This window comes from Acipenser ruthenus, chromosome 12 (assembly GCF_902713425.1).
Source record: "Acipenser ruthenus chromosome 12, fAciRut3.2 maternal haplotype, whole genome shotgun sequence".
In the NCBI taxonomy this organism is placed as follows: Eukaryota; Metazoa; Chordata; class Actinopteri; order Acipenseriformes; family Acipenseridae; genus Acipenser; species Acipenser ruthenus.
In genome coordinates, this window is record NC_081200.1 from 32,264,831 (window position 1) to 32,288,297 (window position 23,467).

Here is a 23,467-nt window from a genome sequence, read left to right on the forward strand (position 1 = left end):
CAATGTGAAGAAGTTAAAGGTCTGCAACATCAACAATAAAAGGCATTAAATAGCATGTCTTGATAGACAATAACATTTCTGGAGCTGCCCTATTATTTCCATCTAATTCAGGCTAGGATAATCATTTAATGTAAACTGGACAAGCAATTACTAAGGATGTGCATTCAAAACCAACAATGGTTGGCTGTATTCAGCATTTTATGGCAGATTTGATGTTTTGACCTCTAAGGTCTGCATCACTCTCTGGACTGCATGCGATTTTAATCTGGGTAAGCATGTGAGTTGATCCATGGAGTTTTGTGTGGAGTTCACAATGGTGCATCCAATAGAAGAGAACACAGCTTCAATTGTTAGTTTCTGTAGCTTACCTGGATATAACTGCTTTGTCGGGGCACTGAGTTGTGCTTGTTTTCCGACCCTGAAGGCTGTGTCTGATCCTTGTGAGTTTTTTCTATTCGTGCAAAAGCCTGTTGTTTTTTTAACCCCTTCTGGAGAACTGTGAAAGTCTAATACTTTGAGCACATCAACAGGATCAGCTGTAGGAGACAAGAATAAAAAGAAATTGTAAAACACAGTTAAATTTGGTTCCCACCAAATCACATCTTCATCAATGAAGATACTTTACTCTTACCTCCAGGCCACACATTTCACTCATTTCCTTAGTGCACTAATTAAAACTTAACTTTGAACTGACACATATCCATAGGCAAAATACTTCTGGGATTTTACAATTACCCCTTTGAGAGATCATCAAACCTCATTATCTTTTTGACACCAATAGTAAACTTTATTACATGGTTATGACATGGTTTTCGGCTCTTACAGTATTACTAACTTTTGTTTAAAGTGAAGCCTTGCCATAAAGCTACTCCTTTTTATGTTCGAAGCTGGATGGCTCCCACATTTATTAGTAATCATTATTAATCAATTGGGAATGGCTACCCCCTTTATTATTTAACTGGGAAGAGGTATCTCATTGTTATACTTTATAAATGCTTTAATAACTTACATTCAGTGTTACTATGGTAATTAAAATGAGTAAAATAAAAGCTACTTCATGATAGGTTTGCTGTGGATAGTTAAACAAAAAACTAATAGGGCACAATGTTGAAAAGTGTGATCCTGCTAGGACTTGGACTGCCTGGTTGCAAGACTAGTCTGGTATGGAAGACACCATTAACAATCACTAGTGTTACCCTAAAGAGCTACTCAAGTATTTACTAAATATTGCAACAGAGGCTACCCTTATAAAATTTAGCACGGCATTTTTGCACAGTATTTTTGCCATGCTTATACAGGTGCACTCCACTCATAATGGATCCTGTTAGAACGGAGTTCCGTTTATAACATATTGAGGAGGCATGTCTCTGCCAAACAACGTGGGCTTTAATGGGGAATTACTCAAATTTCTCGCTTATAAAGTATATACCGTTTAATAAGTACAGTTTTCCTGTTCCACAGGCAGGTGTTTAATACGTACAGTTTAATACATACAGTATCGTTTAATACGTACAGTTTTCCTGTTCCACAGGTAGATATTTTGCACAAATAAGGTACATCCGGGACAGTAAATGACCGTCACGGCAGCATTTGTGAGGTCAGGCAGGAAAACAGTTACTGTTTACTTTTATTCTATGTTTATGTGAGCACCGCAGTTGTACAGTTTAAATGTATAACGTATACAATTTTAATTACATTTAGCGAAAATATACATTCGTAAAATGGTACTACTTATTGCATTGTACGGCCCACAGGGGCGTGTTTTTAAAAAAAAAAAATAAACCATTGTTTGGCAGTAAGCTTTCTTGTATTGTTGATATTTACCGGTATTTATGTATTTATTTGACAGGGACAACGAACAGTTTTTTTTAACAATTATGACATGTCTACAGAGAGTAAATATTTCAGGTACTTATGTTCGCAGTTACATACAGCATTTCAAATTGTGTTTACAATGTCCTTCGTTTAGAAAGTACTGATTTCCATTGTCCCTTGGAGTCCGTTATAAGTGGAGTAGACCTGTACTATGCATTTGCTATAGTTTATCCTGGTGTGCTGTGTTTATTAATATGCTTTACAATACTTCACTGACCTTTACACTGTTTACCTATGCTTTACCATGCTTTATTACTAAGGCAAACTTTCATAAGGTTACATAGAATCTGCCTAAACTAGCAATACTTCTTGTTTTATAAAGCACCCTAGGGATAATATTAACTATTGTTACTTTTATGAGCTACTGTTACTTTTATGAGCTGGAATAATTGCAACTAATACAGTTACTCTCCAAACACATTCTAATGAGTAGGCCAACATTCTCCTGTTTAACTAAGAAGGTTAACACACCCCTATCGCCTCTGTGTTATCACATAACACTGTATTGTACGCAAAATGGTCAAGACAACTGATTAAATGAATCTGTTACATTAACAGACTATTTCATTACTGACCCCATTAAAAATATAGGGCACACATTTATAACTGTGAGAAACTAATTTGCCAAAAATACATCAGAAAATGTAATAAAAAAAAGTTAATAAACTCTGAATCCAGTTTTATGTGACATGTCTGAAGGGTAACTGAATTCTGCCTCATCTAAACAACAAGGCCGTCAGTTTTAAGCATTACAACATCTATGCTTATCACATTTATCAAGTTTCTTTAAATAAGGAGGCAACTTGACACCTGACACTACAGGGACGATGTAAGGCAACAGGCTTGTCATGTTAAATAGACTTCAGTAAGTCCCCTATATAGTATTTCTAGTACACAGTTCTCATTAATAAAACTAGACTCTCACTAGTATGTGAGGCCAAGTTATTTGTCTCCTTGGCAAATTACCAGGTTTATATACTGTACTGTTAATACCTAATAGCATTCCCATTAATAAATCTGAATATTAAATACTGCACCTATATTTAGTTAATATTTTCTACTTACATTAAAACATTAAAGAGCTATATTATCTTCTAAATAAAATAATGATACAAATCTTCACTTGAAAAATGTCAAATTATAAACGTATTAGTGGATTGCATACAATACTGGTACATCAAAGCTGTTGAAAAAAGGTCATATTTAGGCTAGCTTTTCTCAAAGTACTGTTTAATTTGGCTCTTCCAATGTAACACAATCAGCTTTCTTTCTAGCCTCTTTTCTTTTCCTTATACAACAGACTGATTTTTCTGGAGGGTTACTTAAGTTTAACCACGAGTTGTTGATTCTAACAGTTTTTAAACTTTTCCCTTATGTACTGTTCTAGTATTTGGTCTAATCTTCAGTGCCTGAATTTGGACAAAAGCTTTCTGTATATATATATATATATATATATATATATATATATATATATATATATATATATATACACATACATATATATATATATATATATATATATATATATATATATATATATATATCAGGGTTCTCCTCAGGCCTTTTCAGCCGGATGGACCGCCCGGCAAAGTGGCTGTCGCCACCTGGCTGAAAAAACCTGACCCGCCCAACTTGCAGATGCTACTGTGCCTTTAACAATAAGGATTGATTGCGCTTCTAGCAGACTAGATCAGTTGCGCATTGCTGGGTGAAAAAAATATATACTGGAACCACATGACATCTGTGTTACATCTTGACACAACATTTAAGAGAGTTGAAGGGGCGGGTTTTCTGTGTTAAGCACTTCCAGAGGCTAAAACATTAAAAATAACTGCTAAAAAAATAACCAGTTATTTTCAAAGCAAAAATAGCGACAATGAATGCAGGGAGTCAAAATAAGCTAGCGATCGGCACAATCCACTGCCTAATACTATATTTGCGTCGGCTACTTTATTAAAAAAATATTAAGATTATTTTTGGGTATTATCATTCAGTCCATTTTTTGTCGTGTTATTGTACTGTAAGGTGATATATAGTACATAATAGCTATACATATGCACCAAAAAAAAAAGCATATTCCATTTTGTTGTGATATTGTAACAATATGTACCCAGGTGCTTGTGAGAGATATTGGGGGTTCATATATAGAGGCTGTAAGAAGAAAGGCGTGATGGGATATCAGCTGAACACTTGTCAGCTGACATTCAAATCCTTAAGTGCAGAGGTGCTGGATTATTACACTCCAGTTTCATGCAACAGTTATGATCGTAACAAAATGTGTGTGAGTACTGTTGTGTTAAAAAAATGGTTAAAATGAACAGTTGCATTAAAAAAATGTAGAGCAGCGAAAAACAAAAATAGACAAAATGCCTTGAAAAACATAAAGAACATTTTTTTTGTGAACTCCAATAACCCTACGTTATCTTTCCACAGTCAAATCGTAGAGTGCCTAAATAAGCATGGTAATTTACAATAATAAAAAACAGTAATGAAAAAGAAAATGTAGAACATAAAAAAGCACAACCAGATATAGTCAATGAAAAACAACACATTATTCAAATTCTTTGTCATATTATATAGTTAAGGTAAGGCAAGTTTATTTTTCTGTTAAAAGTGCTCCCGGCTATAATGTTCTGCCGCCCGGCTGTACAGAATTTCTGGGGAGAACCCTGTATATATTAGTAACATATTTTATAATACTGTACATTTTAAGGCAAACTTGGCCTGATTGGGTTTTCCATGAATAAATCCCAGTTTTAGGCCTGCCCAGATCTCTCCCAGACAGCTCCCTGTCGTCTTTCATTTGTATGCATGTTGCTTGCATTAACACTTTGGAACTGCGAAGATCCCTAGCCTCATCACTACATATATTCAACAATCCACATGCGAAAGAACATATGTATTGAGTGCACCGTGACTGAAACCACAATTAATCTCCCAAATCCCAAATGCAATGTGTTTAATTAAACTCCTTCTAATATGTGCTTTGTACAACCCTAGCTTATGTTAAAAAGTTCCAAGCTCCACATTCCCAGTGCTGAAAACACAATCACGACCCCCTTAAATCTCTGAAAGGCAAAGGCTTGTCACATCTATTATGCCAACCCTTTTGTGTTGGCGAGAGTTTGCGTGATTGGAGAGAATGCACAGCCTCAAAAAGCCACTGAAAATTATACCCCTGTTACCTCTTACATACAAACCCAAAGAAGATACAACAGAAGTGAATACATACCACTGATGTTTAGAAACAACTACTGAAATCTTGGGGATGGATGTTACAGCAAGCACATGTATTCGAAGAACGGTATTACAGATTGCTTAAAGCTAACTTGACTTTAAAATATAAAGTGAATAACTCAAGTTGCAGAATGCCTGTCTGCATACCACCAGGCCTCATATACATCCCAGATGTGTAGACCTAGCCAGGCTATGACCTGTCGGGTTGGTGCCAGAAAACAGCACAAGCTGAAATTCATTAAAATGCCAAATGAGCATCTGCAGCCTTCAGCTGATGAGAGAGTGTCATATTGCCTTTCCTTTTCTGTAAACAAGTATGTGTAGCTCTCCAAACATGTGTATTATAGTACAGTGAACCAGAAGGACTTGAAAAAATAACATATTTATTAAGCAGGAAGCTAAGGTTTTTAGTAAATATAAGAACAATCAAAATCCACATTTAACACAGAAGAACATTGTTCTAGCCTCAAATTATTACTAACAATTTCAAAGAAATTTGGCACGATAGGTGCATTTTTAAGCCTTAATACTGGAAATTTGATGGTCCTACCTGTGCAATTGAACCTATATTAAATTAGCCGGTAGTAATATTTAGCACATGCGAGAACCTGTTTAATGGAATCACATTGTCTAGGATACTACATACTGTTCATACTACCATGTTAGTCTTCTGTCAAACGTAAAAAGTATTTTTTCACACCCTTTTACCTACCAAAAATGGGTAAAAAGAAGCTTAATCTTGTATACCTTTGCTGTGTCCTGTCAGTTTGGACAGAGTGTAGAGAAAAAAAAGAAAGGACCTTTTCACCTGCTGATCCCTGGGACTCAAATAATCTATTCAGCAAGAAGCCTTCTTGTGTGCACTCAGGGTTTCAACAAGGGCGCATTATAGCAGAAATCTCTGCACAGAAGTTTCACCGGGATCTTTTTTTTTTTTTTTTTTAATTCTTCAGCTCTACAACTTTTTGAGATTATTTGCCTGGGCAAGTAGTCTAATTATAAACCGAAAGATTTGATCACTATACTGCTTATTATCTGGGTAAGGGTAGATTACTCTGTTTACATTAAAGCCTGGTCTGGTAATAAACCACACTAATGACAAGCCACAATGTGCAAATTAACTGTGGCACATGATACAATTATGGGTCATTTACATAAGACCTGAAGTGTACAGGATACAGAAAAGGGTTCAGCTGTCCAGACTGATGGCAGTTGCATTCATAATAATACCTCAAAGTACTAAATAGACAGTGATAAGGCTTTTTCAATGTTTATTATTACACAATAAGTTCTTGCATTGTGTGTTTGTCATCTTATATTTAGACAGTACAAATCCCCTGTGGTATAACCTAAATGCATGCTACAAAGTGTAGATAGTGTCACAAAGAATGTAAAGATGTAATGCCTTAACCCTTAGGACTTAGAAACATGTCTGTACATTCACAACCTGAGGGGGCAAGCAAGAGATTACAAAAAATATATAACATCGACCCTTTTTAACTGCTAAGGAGGAAAACTCCCTCAATCCACGAAGTACTCAACTAACACAGACACTGTGCTGTTAGAGGCCTCAAGATTATGTGCACGATTGAAATTATTCAAAATGTTATATATAAATGAATATTTATTTTTACAGAAAGAACATAAAAGGGTATTATGTATCTTTTAACTGTCACCAAGTATTGGCCCATTTATTAATTTGCTTGATTATTATTATTATTATTGTTATTATTATTAGTAGTAGTTGTAGTAGTAGTTTTTGTTATTATTCTCTGAAGGCAAGGGCCTTGGTTGCTTTGAAGCTTGTTTAAGTTTCAAAAGCAGTAAAACTTAACAAAAGCGCAGTCTTTTGAAAACAATGAATTACATGTTATTTCAGCTCAGTCCTTACTGTGTGTGACTCAGACATTGTTAGGTCACAACACACCGCTCAGCCATGTAGGGCCCCCATAGTGGCCTGCTCTTTGAAGCATCCCAAATAATAGGGAAGTGTAAAGTAGACCATCACTAAATAACTGCTTTGTCCTCCATTTAGGAAATTAGCACCCACACTGAGTGCACACGCAAAAGACAAAAAAAGATTCTCACAGCTTGAGGTATATGTCAGTTTGGATGCCATAGGTTGCTATTAATAAGTTGCTATGTAAAAACTATTGAACAACAGCTGTAAATGCCAAACCTGTTTAAACATTCTGACTTCTGGGCTTTAGTGAGAACAAGGACAGTGTGGAGAAAGGGTGTTTCTTTTCCTCTATAATATGTATCTGGTTTAGATGTTATACTGTATAAGGCACTGAAGCTGCACAACATCCATACCGGGGCTTGCATATTACATTTACTGGCACTGCATTATGTGCAAACATTTTTTGTTTTATAGTGAAGATTAAATTGCCTACAATAGGCTACAAAAACTATTGATAAAAACATATAACAAAAAATCTATGAATAAATAAATACAATAGAAAAGTCAGCTTTTAATTTTATAGAATCAATCCACAATACATATATTCCGTGGTCTTCTGTAAATATGTAATACGATTAAAAGGCTCATGTCCCAAATCAGAATCTTCATTTCCCACTATTCAAGCCAGTCAGAGTCCATCTGTATGAACAGCAGGGGGCAGAGCTACAGACCAGAGAAAATAAACATGCTAGTCCAGCAGCGCGGTGCGATTGTGTGCTATAAACTTTAAAACCAAACTCCTTTTATAACGATTCAGCTCGTTACATCAAATGTCATCTTTTCGGTCTACAGTACAAGTGGGCAAGTTTTTTTTTTTTTTATTATTATTCTTTTTTTTTTTTACCTGAATATTTTAATTTCGCAACTGACTATTAAGTGATGTAATAAAAACAATTGAATTACCAAATACGTTGCATGCAGCTAATATGAATACCTGCAATAAATAAATAAATAAAATACGAAGAAATGCTACAGTAATACTATTTAGTACAATATGAATACTCTCTGAAAGTCATGAAATCCAATCGTCTACCCAGTGGTAGGTGCAGTGGGACACTAAATGTTAAAGTTCACTAGGGTTAGTACTAGTAGTTAACGTTGTTTATCCCTCAAAGCTTCTAAAGTCCTTGACAGGCAACTCTCGTGCGGCTGTATAATTATTGACCAAACTGAGGCTGCAATCTTAAAACCTGAGGAATGTCACCCTGCTAACCGTGTCCACATACACCTAACGGACCACCAGTTCAAACAAAAGGGCTTTTTGGATAAATGTTTTAGGCAGTCGTCAAAAACTTGTCAGCCCATTTTATATTTGCAGTTCCATCCCAGCTCTATGCCACGTACGAAGTGTATATTTAAACATCCAAACAAGATGACCAAGATAATAACCATCTCGCTCCTCTGCTACAGACTAGACGGGGTTTTTGAAAAGTTAAAATGATACCTGCAAGAAAAAAGAAGCATGCCTAGAACGGTGAATAAAAGCAAAACAAAAAAACAACAACTACAAAAAAAACCTATAGTTTTACCGTTTACTTTGTAGAATTATCTCAAACAGCATATTGTTTTCAAACTTGAGAAGACGGATATCTTTAGTATAAGGTGATTTTTTTTTTAATTTATTTTATTTTTTCCCACAACTCAATAGGTGGGGGAAGATTCAGGTAAATTAAAACTACCTTTATTTCAGATGCATTGAAACCTGCTGTGCACAAATTAGGTTATATTTGTCTTCTTTAAACTTATACATTTACAGTTAACTTTTCGTATTTCAGTCTGAACCACTGTATTTGCTAGTGTGGCTGAAATGTTTGCTTAATGTAATGTTGTTGTTTTTTAAATATCTATTAAAGAGACAATCCATTTTTAAAGGTGCTTGAAAAGCTTGGAATGGTATAAAAGTTTGAGGTCAGGTCAATGGAATAGGTCAATAGGTTATGACAGTGCTAAAACTTAACGTAAGTTTTTTTTTTGGTCTCTCATTTCTTACCTGCTCTGACATTTGCAGTCTGCAGAACGAAAGTAAAAGTGATGATTAAAGTGGAATCCAAGAGCCACCTTTTCGTTTTCCACCTTGTGGACCACTTTTGCATCTCCATGATCGGCGCCCACAATTGTGATCAAAACTGGGCGGCTTCAATTTATACAAAATTCAGTCCCTTCCACAATCCCAAATGTGATATTTCTTTTCTACACAGCCATAAGTGAAAAGCAAGATTTTTTTTTTTTTTTTTTTTACACAGCCAGTCCAGGCCCCTCAGATCTTTCCTCCCTGTGCCCTGCCTTCAAACTGAAGGTATTTGGGCTTTCATCAAAATGCAAAGAGCATTCGATCCCCCTAAAGCCACACCGTCAAGAGGGTTGGGCAAGCACCACAAACCAGACCCACGATCACAGTAAACTGACAAGGCAACATTCCTGCTAATAGCAAATCGCCGGGCTCCAAAATTGCCTCAGGATCCTCCCATCTCTGCGAGTCATAATCCCCCTTTTTGCTTCCAAAAAACTTCATCAATTTTCTTGGAGCACTTTGGGAATGAAAGGAATGGCAGGAGAGTGTGAGACCGAAAAGCCATGTAAGCAATCTACAGTGTATGAGCAAGCATTATCTGTCCTTGTTCAACTCGGGTCACCTAGGCATCTCTCCGATATCTCCTTGCAATGAATCGCAACTTGTTCACAGCCGCTCTTACATAAAGAAATGTTATAGTATTTAGTGCATTTGGAAACACCTCGTGCAGCTGTATTGTGTACGTTTAAACAAACACGTTTTCTTAAATGTATATATTTTTACCAAAAAAATACAAATACAAAAAAAAAGTTAAAAAACTCAACTAATAATTTGGGTAATCAAAATAAATCGTAAGAGATACAGTTTATGATTATCAAAGGTCGGCATTTTTATTAAAACATTACAATTATTGTTCCTATTAGTGAGCACACACTGTATTTATAGTAGTGGCGTTAATATAATAATCAACTTTAAGAAGTATATTAAGAGCTGACGTTTGTACACAGATGGGTCTTTGTATGCTGTTAGTGTGGTGGGGGGAGGGTCGATGATCCACGACTGAAAACTAACTTGGGGAAAGCCCTAGGAACAAGCAGTGCATCATATTTAATGCATTTCGGTAACCAGATAGTCTGCAACATTATATTCACCTATTCACGTAATGCTGCATGTTACTGCACAATATGCTTTTCGTCTATTTAATGCGTTTAATGTTTACTTTATATATTTGCAATGTCAACTACAATATTGTATTAAAATTACTACAACATTCTACTATTTTGTCAGATATCCACCTAATTACAATCGTAACTTTAAAATAATATTTGCAACGAGCTAGCTTTCAGTGGCAAATAGAAGCACAAAGTACTGACTGTTAATATATATATATATATATATATATATATATATATATATATATATATATATATATATATATATATATATATATATATCAGGTGTCAGTGACCTTGAAAAAGTTGGTTCTGTAATTTACAATGCAATGTTTTCCCTGCATTGTGATTGTGTTATTTTATATCACACAAATAAGCATGGTGCAGTAATATCAGTCAGTGATGTCACTGCATTGTGGTGCCATTTGATTTAACTTATATGAACAAGGCACAGTGACATCATGAAGTTAGTATACTGGAAAAGAAAAATGGTCAAAGAACAAGCTGTACAATATATAACGAAGTACTCAAACTTGGGACACCACTTTAGGGGTTTTATTAAGAAACATTGGTATATTATTGATTCAGATCCTTTGCTTCATAAGGTCTGCAAAGAGCCCCCTCATTTAGTTTTCAGCAGACCTTCTAATTTAAGAGATTTGTTGGTACATTCAGATAAACCCCCTACTGTTCATAGAACATTTCTTATTGGAATTGGAGATGGGTCGTTGTGCCCAATTTAATTTTACACATACATGTATTTCCTTTTGTCATCCATCATCAGGTAAAATAATTGATATTATTATTTGTTTATTTAGCAGACACCTTTATCCAAGGCAACTTACAGAGACTAGGTTGTGTGAACTATGCATCAGCTGCAGAGTCACTTACAGTTATGTCTCACCTGAAAGACGGCGCACAAGGAGGTTAAGTGACTTGCTCAGGGTCACACAATGAGTGAGTGGCTGAGGTGGGATTTAAACCGGGGACATCCTGGTTACAAGCCCTTTTCTTTAACCACTGGACCACACAGCCTCCTAGGATATAAATGGTATAATAACATGTAAAACACAAAATGTCATATATATGATCAAATGTCCATGTGGCCTAGCCTATGTGGGAAAAAACTACAAGTTGCCTAAAAATTAGGATTAGTGAACACAGAAGTAGCTTCTGTAGAAAAGATTTACAAAGTCCGATGGCTGCACATTTCTTGAAAGAAAACCATAATATTGCATCTCTAAAATATATAGGTATTGAACATCTTCAGGCTCCTGGGGGGGGGGGGGGGGGGGGGGGGGGGGGATAGAATGTTACTGCGAAGATAAACTTTTTGGATTTATTATTTACAAACAATGTCTCCAAGAGGTCTTAATGAGGAATTCGATAAACCTTTTCTGTAAATTCCTCTCATTTGTCTAAAATGATTTAGCTCTTTGTAAATATAACGCTCTTGCTGGTTATGTAAAATGTAGAATAGATGCGAAACAATTTAATGTATAGATTCTAGTATATTTGTTACTTGTATTGCATAGATAATAAATGGGGACAGTTCTGGTGGTTATTTATTTATTTTCATAAAAATCCATATACCATGCTGTTTGTGTTTAGGATATAGATTACTCAGCTGGGAAGGACTTTTTAGTGTTTTGTTAATATTGATTGCTGTTATAATTGGTCCTTTAACTGCTTTCCAACAAAACTTAGAATTTATTTTGAAAGAATTAACTTACATTTTAATAGTAGGCTAAATCATCCTTTACAGGAATCAGTGGCCTAAGAACAGGAATAACATTGTTGCTTATGGATATACTCTCCTTCTAATTCTACATGAACTCAGTAAGACAAAACTGATAAATCTGCAGCATCAGACTGCTTCAGATTCAGCCCATCACCGAGTATCAGATCACAGTGACTGCTTTAGGTGTTTTTTTGTAGATCATATCTTCAGCTTGAAAGTTCTCTTGGCACTGTATTTTTATTAGATCACTAATGATGCAAAACATCTGGATTAAGGGTATTGAAGACACATATGTTAAACATCTGCAGGTTAATAGATATTCCATACTTAATACGTGTAAAAATATACCCAGTATCCTTTACCCCATTATTCTGATTAGGACACATTAATACGTACAACTAGATGACACTGTGATGCAAACATCCCTGGAAAAAAAGATAGATGGCCAGCAAACCAGGCATTAGTATTGTTAAAGAGTTGTGGGGCTACCTCTAGGATGATTCCAGTCATAAATTGAAAAACTGCATGATTGTATAACAGTGACAAATGAAGAATGCCTAAAGAGGATTGTGGCAAAGTGGTTTGCAGTGCGCAGGTGTAGAGGTGATGTAATGCGTAAACAGGAGACAAACAACAAAGTTAATGGTCCAAACAATTCTTTATTTGTTATAATTGAAATCCAGGCCGTGTTGCCGACCGCATATAATAATCCCAGGCAACACACAGCAATGTGTATTGCACAGTTTAAACCACGGGTTACAGTCCCGAAATAATAAACACAGTATAAACACACAACACAAACACAAACACGAATCACAAGTCCAGAGTGAGTGCTAACGTGCAAGTGGTGATATACAATGTATTCGTGAACAGTTGTGCAGTGCTGTCCGGGTTGGTGCTGGCCTTAAACGGTACGTGTTAACCATCTAACAAGAACAAACAAGTACAATTAGAAAGGACAAAACAAACAAACACTAAACACTCACAGTTCTTTTATTACACTCCTTCAGCGGTTCTCTCGTAACCATAACAAAGGAGCAGTTCGTTCGGCTACGTCCCCTTTTGTACCACGCCCCTTTGGTTAGCGAGTGTAATCGCTTTTCCTCCAATCCGCGATTGCCACATCGCTTCCTGTCTGGGGCGATGACTTGGTGTACCGTGGCTCCGCCCCCTTTCTAGATGGCCGACTTCCACCTTTCCCTGGAATGAATTGTCAGATCATCCAGTCCGGGGCGCACTGTTCCCTTTACACAGTGCCCTCACAGGGAGGGAGGGAGGTTTATAACCAAGATTCATTTTTTCTCCTTCACAAGGATATATAAAATAGAAATAATATGTATTCTTTAAGCAACATTTTGTAATTGCTTAATGTTGGTGTATGATCTTTTTACAACAACGTAAATAATAATAATAAAAAAGGTCATTTAACTTCACATGAGATTTTGTACATTCGTTAAGTGCTTAACATTTCCAATCCTCTTCTCCCTTTAAATTCTTGTCACATGCTGCCACTGTGATGTCTGTTGATGTACTGCCATGTTTGTCATGCTGACATCACCAGTGACAGCCCCTTTGACAAGCACATTTCAGTCAGTTTGATCTGCACAGTGCATTTCACCCTCAATCATCCCACTATCTGAAAAGTGCATTCTTGCCTGTAGTATGAGGTACTTGGACATCTGCACTGGATTACATAAATCGCAATAACTTCAGACTTTTCTTTCTAGAGGTGTATTATATGTAAGAATATATCTATTCAGATAGATACAAATGTTCATAGGAACATAGAAACTGCGTCTTGCAGGACTTATTGTAATTAATTTAAAACATAACAACAAACAATGAGCTAGATTCATACCGATCATTTACTCCAAATCAGTAGCACACCCTATAATGCTTCCAAACCAGAAATAAACATTTTATTTAGGGGATTGTTAGAATTGTAATTGTAAATGACAATTTGGAACAAATATATTTGAGAATCTAGCCCAATATCTTAACAAGATCATCGTGGAGTGGTTTGTGGTGTACTTTACGAAATTATGTCCAATAGAAAAGTGCATTTAATGGACTAGTCTTTATATCGAGCTGGGAAGGAGTTCATATGTGGTTAAAACCTGAACACTAAAACCTGCCTGCACTCCTGTCATCTTGATCGATGATGGTGGAGCCAGTGAAGGGACCAGACACCCTCAAGAACAAAGTAAAACATTTCTTTCCGATATAACTATATGCTAAAATAAAATCAATTTGGTGTTTGAAAGGCCCCAATCTTAAAGGACAATAAAAATAAGACTGACCTGGGTCACTGCCAACAAAGACTGAATTGTGTGGTGGTTTAGAGCTGTACACTGTGCCATCTAGACAACCTGTTGATTAAACCTAAGGTTTCACAGATCCCGATAAAAAGTAATAAGAACAAAGTACCGGTTTTAAAAACAGATTCATTTATCAGATCCTTTGTAAACAATTATTCTGGATGTACCTCTGGAATAACAGAGCATCTCTAATCTGTTATACAGACCAGAGTAATTAATCAATAAAGGTGTTTAAAAAAAAAAAAGAAAACAACATTATTTAGGATGTTGCTTTATGGTACTAATGAATTAAAACAGGTGCAAAAGTCAGTTTCCTCACCTTTTATGTTCTAGTTTGTTACCCCCAGAATTGAATTAATCTTCAAACTGGTAATTTAAATGTATAACCGATGGTTTAATTGGAGTCTGTGCCCAGGAACACCTAAATTAAGTGAGTGGAAAGGAGAATAATGTCTGTGGAGAGTGGCAAGCTTCCAGCTCATGCTGTTTCAGGACCAAAGCCCAAAATAATGTGTTTAACTTGAAACTGCCATTGCAGACTTGAGGAAAAAAGATGAATTAAACAAGGCCAAACTGACCTGAAATCTGATTATTTTATTCTTTTTTACACCTGCATTATTCACATAATGTAATCCCGACCTACATGAGGGTCACCATATGTTGTATGTCTGTGTGAATAGGCTGGCTGGTGGTGAATTCAGACCCGCAACAGGGTGAGTGAATTGTGAATTGCGCTGTTGCGCCGGTTTATTATTAAACAGAAAATAAAAAGTTGAACTGAACAGAACACACTTAACAAAACAAACGACACGTTGGCCAAATTAAATAGACAAACAAAACACTAACACAAACAAGTATTGTGCTAGTTTAAACTAGCACGCGTAGCAATTGTTTATTTTTAGCTTTTTAAAGTTTACTTTCTCGCTCCTGTTCTCCACTCTCGAACACACAACCCCGAGTGAGTGCTTCATGCATCTATATATACAATTGTGCCGGGATTCAATTACTAATTAATTTTTCACTTGATTTCCAGCACGTGAACTAATCTGTGCACTCCCCGTGCTCACATAGTAATACACATTTTGTCTGCACGTGAAGTGATTGTGCAATCCCTGTGCCTAAATACAACTATATAATTGAAATCCCTCGTGCTACATAGCCCCATTATATCCTGTGCACCAATACCTATAGACCAACATTAACACACCACACGCAACATATAACACAAAATACACACAGTCTGGTATTTTTATTATCTGGAAAATTTAAAAAAAAAGAATATGCCAATAATTATGCTTTTATAAATAAAATTGTTTTCCTATCAACTTCGCAATAACACATTTTTCATTTTACTAGATTAGAGGAACTGTAGCATACCCTCAGATACAACGTGTCCTTCTATCTGTAACAAGATGTTGCAACATATCTACAAAATGTAGCCATTTATTCTTCCAAAGGACAGTGCTTCCTACAACCACCAACATACCTGGAAATTGATTGCGTTCTGAGCTAGAGGAAAAAGGTGTCCCATTTTCATCCACCCTACATCATATTCCTTGGAGGTCTGCCGCCCATATACTCACCAGGTCAAACTCTACTTAGTTTCTGAGATCTGACAAGACAAAAAAAAAATGATACATACACAATTACACCATAAGGGGTCTCCATTGGTAGGCTAATTTATTGAAGGCAGAACTAGTTTATTGATGTTGACAAAATGTTATTTTATGTGTAGAATATAGAACATATGATATTACTATATTTATAGTATACTTTTTTGGACTTCAGTATACCATCACAACTACTCATTTGAAACAATGAGTTTAGTTTAAAAGACAGACAGCTCCAAAGTAGCAAGCATGTGATTAGAAAACCATAACTGATATGTTCAGTATCTGCCAGATTGTAACACAACATTATTCTATAATTAGTTCACTTTGAAATTTTGATTAAAGGGACAACATTATAGAGAAGCTAAAACTTTTTTTAAATTTTTTTTTTTTTTTTACAAAAACTGGCAGATGCTGTTCCTATTTAATTTTAAGAAGTCTGCCCAAGTAAACTGTCACAGCCATAGTCAGAAGTTGAATCAGATCTTCAGATCTGCTTGAGGTTTTTCCTCTAAAATATCAATCATTGCTGTACAACTTATACTAGTGGGGCCCTTGCATCAGTTAAACACACATACCATTTATTTTATAATAGTTCTAGTGATTCTCCAAAAACATAAGATAAACTTTTTTTGGTTTTTTTTAAACGGGAAGAGAAACGTTCACATGTTTTAAGTTTTTTGCCAAGTTGCTCTGTGCCAAAACATTCTTATGCTTTAAAGCCTTGGTTTAATATAACATGTGTAGAATTTGAACAGTGTGCATAGGAATTCCATTGGCACTGGAACTGAAACAGTGCGTCTCGTAACTTTCTTACTCTTGAAACGATGACTGATGTTGATTAAGGTTATGAATAAATGTGGATTGTGTCACAAACAAACTCCATAATAATTCTATAGCAAATCATGTCTTTATACATAATTGCATGTTAATTACTGGCGCTTAATTGAAAGTGTTACCTCTTAATTGTGAATTATCAGCATCAGTGAAATGAAAAATATATATGAGAATGAATCATTTTATGCATTTACAAATGTCAAACTCTTTTGACGAGCCATACAACTAACTGAATAAATGAATCAGATTCCATATATTTCCAGCCTGTCTCCCAGGGTGCAGAATACAGACCAGCTTTTTACAAGCAACAATCTGCAGCACAGACATCACCACCTAACAAATTACCTGCAATAGCAAAACTGTAGAAATTTTACATTGAACAATTTTGATTTTTCATATTTTATCGAAGTAACATTTTCTTTTATTATTTATTTTGTGTTCAACAAACAAATATATAATAAAATGATTTTCAATGCTCTGGAATTCAATATTGAACTATAGGGGTCATGCACACAGTGTAACAAAAATTTACCTTCTTGTTACATTTTGTAGCCCTATACCATTATGGATACACTAAATCTGCATTTGACCAGTGTTACAGTGCTTAGGTACATAGCAAAACCTATTCTTGTTGAGCACACTATTAAAATTAATTGTTACCATCTCTGAAAAAGTTGTTATTAAAATGTTCTTCAAAATAAATTATCCTGTATGAGCACATTGGAAAACATAATTGTATTCAGTTGTGTGTGCATACTTCTTAGAAATAACAGGTCACCTTTGTTAATTGTATTCAATCTAATATGTATTAGCCTCAAGCATATTTAAAGACAACTTCACACTCTTTTTAGACTACAAACCACTGACAGTAGGTATCCCAAGCCTAAGGTCAAAATACCTGTGTATTAAAAATAATTCACCCATAACCAAACACAAAATCTGAATAACAATGAAAAGAAAAATTACAGGTACATTATTTAAACAGTTGTAGCAACACATGGCGACGTGTAACATTATATATTTTTTGGAACCCCGCTACTTACTCTTTAAGGAAGATCAAGTGAAAAAATGATGCTCTGTGAGGGAAGGATATTTTTAACTTTTGTTTGTATAAGGCAAGGTTGTGTACTAAAAATGATCTGATATATTTTGTTTAAATATAGCTGTTACAGAACAAATACATAAATAACATCAATAAATACATACCATGAACATGAGAATGCATAAATGTTACATTGTACATTGTAAATGACAATAATTAATAAAGCTTTCGTTTAAAATAGTATATTAAACATTTTTATATAACATTTCTACAGAGCTGTCCGTCTGACTTTCTGACTGTGGCATAGAATTCACGAAGGAGCCCGCTGAGTTTGTGAACGTCGTATTTATTTACATCAAAGTTGGATTTGTTTGAATTTTACAAAGTCTGAAAAAACTGAAAGCAACGTTTTTAGGTCGAGATGTGGGTTTGTCCGCCATTTTGCTTTGTTGTGTGAGGACGTAATTTGAGGGAGTTTATAAAAAAAAAATCTATAGACCACAAGCAGCTTCACAGGGCCAATAGTTTGACTCCAGGGTTGGATTGACTCAGCATAGACAGAAGTCTAAAAAAAGGTTATGGGTGCAGGCAGTTCCTATTCGAAGAATAAGTGAACAGACTAAGCTGGCTGAATGGCAGTGTTCTACAAGCTGCTGAGCTGGAACTGAGGGAAATAATATTGTTCTTTTCTGCACACTCTGGGCTCTTAGATGTACACACTGTATCACAGCAGTATATAAAATCAAAGAGTTAGATCAAATAATATCTCGCTGTTCCTCCAGACCTCTAAATGGCCATTAACTGTCAAGATACTAGTATGTGTTTTTTTCATTTCTATTACTTGACACATATTTATTTGAGCTCTGTCTGCAAAACACTTAAAAAATAGGTTTCATTGTTTGAGTAAATGCATAGAGACTAGTATTCTTCAAAAACTGCTGTTTTGGTAATGTGAAATATAATATATGGGAGTGGCAATTTTAGATTAGGGATCTCTTGTAGCAGTTTGACCAAGAGCACTAAGGAATGGGAGCCTGGCTTCAGATCTCCAGGCCCCTGAACAGCCACTTCTCTTCCTTGTGTCATTATAGCTCAATCCTAGCAGAATATTAAGTGAATCTTAATCAATCAATCAATCAATCAAACAATAAATAGCACCTTTATAGTGAGTCATCCAAAAGAGATGTTGGCGAGTGAATACCACATGAGAAACGTATTGTTAATGTGTCAGGTTCTTATGAAAACAAATAAAAAAGGTTATTTTTTGCATGAAATTTGTTCTTACATGGTAATTGCACACCTGTGTGAAAGGAAAATGCAATATACTTTTTGTCACAACATTATACCACAGCCAGAATATATTTAGGTATGTTTATTGTTATTATCCCTGTCATTAGCTTAGCTCTCTCATTAACGGACCATTAAATCCTACTGTTTAGCTCTATTGCTGACCTCATTCTGACATTAGAGGTTAATAAATGATACTCACCTTGTCCTCACAAATTCTAGACATTCTCCTCAACTCCACCCTTTTCAGGAACGGGCATATCACGTGACAAAATTCCTTTTCACAAGCACATACCAAATAATTGCCCACAGTCCACTGGCCATAATATAAAGAACCCTTTCTTCAGCAGGTATTAAGACTAAGACCAAAAAACTATATTCGCTGAAGTTTTTGGTCAGTCATGAATCACTGTTCCAGTAGACTATGCGGTTGCTTTGCAGTAGGACATTCGTCTGTAAATAAATTACCTTAAATCATATTGCTTTAAAGGATTTCTATGAGTCTAGAATAATGTACTTGTGTAACAAAAAGAAAAAGTCTGGATGCCCTGTCTGCTCCCTTAGTGAATGAGTCCATTCACTAAAACCCTTTTGTTTGTTTTGTGGATTCTTTTTGCTGTAAACCAAAACTGAGATTTGAAAAACACAGCCTTGCACTATACTGTGAATTGCACTCTGGTTTGAAGCCAGTTAGCTCAAACCTGGCAAATATGTTATGGAAAATGAGTCTTTATGTGCAGAAGATGCGTGTGCTGTTCCAGCCTCTATATTTTGGAATTTGTGTGAAAGTAAAGTGATTCTATACATTGCAATTGAGGATTTCTGTAAAGATGCTGCTTTATACTTTACTTAGGGTTAATGATTGGAAAACATTTCAGTACCAGAAGTAAAACCTATTAACAACATGTGAGAAACTTCCTATATTTTGAACTTCACTTCAGGAACATTTACAGTTGATCCATTCCTTCTCTGTAGTAATCTTTTCAATGGAATCAATCAAAAGTATAGCATGCCATAGTACAGGGGTGGCCAAACTTCCTGACCCTACGAGCCGCATACCAAAATTCCCATATGGTCGAGAGCCGCAACACACACACTGTAAAGCATGAAATGTTTGCGAGACCAAGACATTTTAAATACTAGCATTGTTTGAAACATTGGTTTAATTCTCTCGAACAGTATAACTGAATCTTGCCCTTACTCTGTGCAGTACAGTAGTCGTTATCTCTTGATGGCAGCAAAATACACAAGAACAAGGCAGAACATTGCAGATCCTTACAGTTTCTGTGTAATTTGTATTGTGCTGCACTGTGCAGTGTATTACACTTTAAATGTAAAGTTTTTCCATTATGTCTGTTTATACTGTATGTATTATGCACTTTAAATAAAATATATTCAGTTTTGTTAAGCAAAATACGATAACTGTCCTGATTTCACCAAAAACACCACATAAAAAGACACATTTTTGTAAGGATTTTGACAAGCTCTTCCCTTGAAGATCTGAATCCTGTTTTTTTTAAAAGGAATCATTTTTTGTATGACTGCTGCATGTGTTAAATACTTCAGAGAGCTTTGTGGATGACAAATGCACTGTGTTTATTTTAAAAGGGATTACAGTACCTGCTCATGACGAGACGCAAGGCATATATAATATTAATTTTAGACCTGCAACATAGCATTTAAACATGCATTCTCTAGTCTAGCGTCAACACTCCAGTTTTATATCAAAAATGATCCATTCATCTGAATAAGGCTATTCCATGCCTAGGGCTCTAGGTTTTTTGTTTTTATTTTTGATCATGTGATGTCCCTTTTTACATTTTAATTAAAATATTTTAAATCCGGAAAAAGCAATTTAACTGAACTTGCTTTTTGTGTTAGGTTTGAATTAAAAATAGAGCTGCCTTTTTTACATTATCAATGAAACAGAATCATAATCTCATTCAAGTTATGAGAAAAAAAACAAAAGTGATCTTGGTTCAGAATCAACACATTTCCAAGAGTTTAATTAACAAACAGAGTCGGCGCAACAGCTTTAAAGGGACATCACATGACCAAAAATAAAAGAAATAAAAGAATAGAAAAGGAAGAGCCCTATGCCATACAAAACTGTCTTGAGTCGTTACATCACCTTCTTTACTGAATGCCAAAAGGAGCATCTGCTGACTGATGAGGCGTGCTTTTAAAGGCGCTAGATTGTTTTTCCATAAGTCTGATCCAGGAGGATATTCAGATGAAACTGTGTTGTGTTTTGTTTCATAATGACGTTTACACCTTGTACAGACTACAATGTGTAGAACATAAGAAGAACATAAGAAAGGTTACAAACGGGAGGAGGCCATTTGGCCCATTGCTCGTTTGGTTGTTAGTAGCTTATTGATCCCAGAATCTCATCAGCAGCTTCTTGAAGGATCCCAGGGTGTCAGCTTCAACAACATTACTGGGGAGTTGGTTCCAGGCTCCCACAATTCTCTGTATAAAAAAGTGCCTCCTATTTTCTGTTCTGAATTCCCCGTTATCTAATCTCCATTTGTGACCCCTGGTCCTTGTTTCTTTTTTCAGGTTGAAAAAGTCCCCCGAAGCGATTTGTTGCAGATGAGACACAGACTTCCTCCCATTCTGGCTTAAGCTTCATACTTTTGTTTATTACTGGTGGATGGTTTGCTCAATGCCATTGTCTCCATGAAATGAACGATAAAAAAATTATGAAATTCACTTTCAACTGCACATCCGGCTTTCACTCAAGGTGATCGAAACACGGTCATTAAGTGACAAAATGTCCTTGCAGTGCACATGTAGGCTTAAAGAAACTGGAGAGAGAAAGTGAGAGAAGAATGAATAATAAACACAAATGAATGCAAAGAACCCAAATAATAAACTCGTTGTGTTTATTTTTTACCTTTTTTTTCATTTTTGTTTATTATTCTTTCTTCAGTTCATTTGAGCCACAAAATGTGCGTCACCCAGCATTTCACTGGTAGCAGCACTTGAACTGCCCGGGAGCCGCATGCATCTCGGGAGAAGCAGTTTGGCCACCTGTGCCATAGGACCCTGCGTTTTTCGCAATCTGCTTTCTTAGACTGCACTTCATTCTTCCCACCACAAGGTGGTCATGTAGTCTGCTTAATTAAACCACTTATTGATTAATAATGTCCCGATTCATTTAATCATCTCAATTAGTCATTCTATTAACTAGCATTGGCGCGTTCATTAGGCGGCCACAGTAGCTACGGACATTTATTTTGTCATGCATCCCTTTATTGCTAATACGTCTTATTCAATATTATTTCTTAGAATGTGTAAATAAATAATTTAAATGTTTCAGTTTACTAGTAGGAACACACATAATCTATCAACAAAATATTTAAAAAACCAGCACTGATTCCCGGAACAATTTATATAAAATACTGAAATCATAACATCAATGTTATAACATATATAATACAAATATAACATAATAATAATAATAATAATAATAATAATAATAATAATAATAATAATAATAATAATAATGGAAGGTTGTTTGCAAGCAGCACATTAAGTGTCACTTACAGTTTCATGAAAGAAAATGTCTCATGCATTAAATGTTGCTATTAAACTTAAGCATCGTCAGTTGGTTAACCCTGCCTTCTTTCATAGATTGACGTTGTTCTGTAAACACTTGACCATAAGAAGAAACACTTCTTTCAGCATCTACAGAATAGGTAACAACTGACAAATATATTTTAGCCTTTTGTGTTAAATTGGGAAATAATTCTTCAGCTTTAAACCAAAATTCATTCAATGTAATTCTACTGCTGTTTTCTTTTGCATATGGTAGGTATTTGTCCATTTCTGATTTAGAGTCAGCATCAAATCCTGGAATAGAATATAATGGGAGGGCTTCCAGATCCAAACTACACACTTTTTCTTGGTCGAATATCCTTACTGCCATCAGAAAGTTATAAGCTGGTTGAAAAAAATGTGGTTTATTTTTGCATTAATCCGGATTGTAGTAATTAGTTAGTTTTTCAGAAACGTCATGGAAGGTTTTTACACATAGTTTGTTTATTGTGTTGTCTGTGCTGTGTACCATTGCTCGGTATGTATTTATTAATATGTATGTATTTATTAATTCTACAACTTTATTATATGTTTGATGGACTCTCACTTCACGGCTTTCAAACCAATGAATCAGATCCACCAGTCCCTTGGCATGCGTTGCAATTAGGGAGAGTTGAGATTTAAAATTTTGCACATCTTTAAGGAATTTCTGGAGGTCCTTAAACACTACAGTATTTGGTGAAATGTGCATTTCCTTTTCCACGAAGCCTGCGTAAAAAGGGATGTATTTGGAATGATATTCAGCAGGAGAATACCAAGTGCCCCATCTTG

General features: G+C 35.4%; 1 protein-coding gene across 7 annotated transcripts in view; it reads right to left on the reverse strand.

Moving 5' to 3' along the window:
- LOC117417449 (collagen alpha-1(XI) chain-like) overlaps positions 1 to 9,431 on the reverse strand; it is a 92,246-nt gene extending 82,815 nt beyond the window's left edge. For 2 of the 7 annotated variants that reach the window (XM_034029607.3, XM_034029608.3), the window contains exons 1-2: positions 9,066 to 9,430; positions 369 to 536 (exon numbers count right to left, since the gene is read on the reverse strand). In XM_034029607.3, the coding sequence (XP_033885498.1) occupies positions 369 to 536; positions 9,066 to 9,174 (277 nt within the window). In that variant the 5' untranslated portion in view covers positions 9,175 to 9,430. Of the gene's footprint in view, positions 1 to 368; positions 537 to 9,065 lie in introns of all 7 variants that reach the window. The other 5 variants (XM_034029609.3, XM_059034875.1, XM_059034874.1 and 2 more) reach the window with 4 other exon arrangements.
- Positions 9,432 to 23,467: the final 14,036 nt, after the last annotated feature.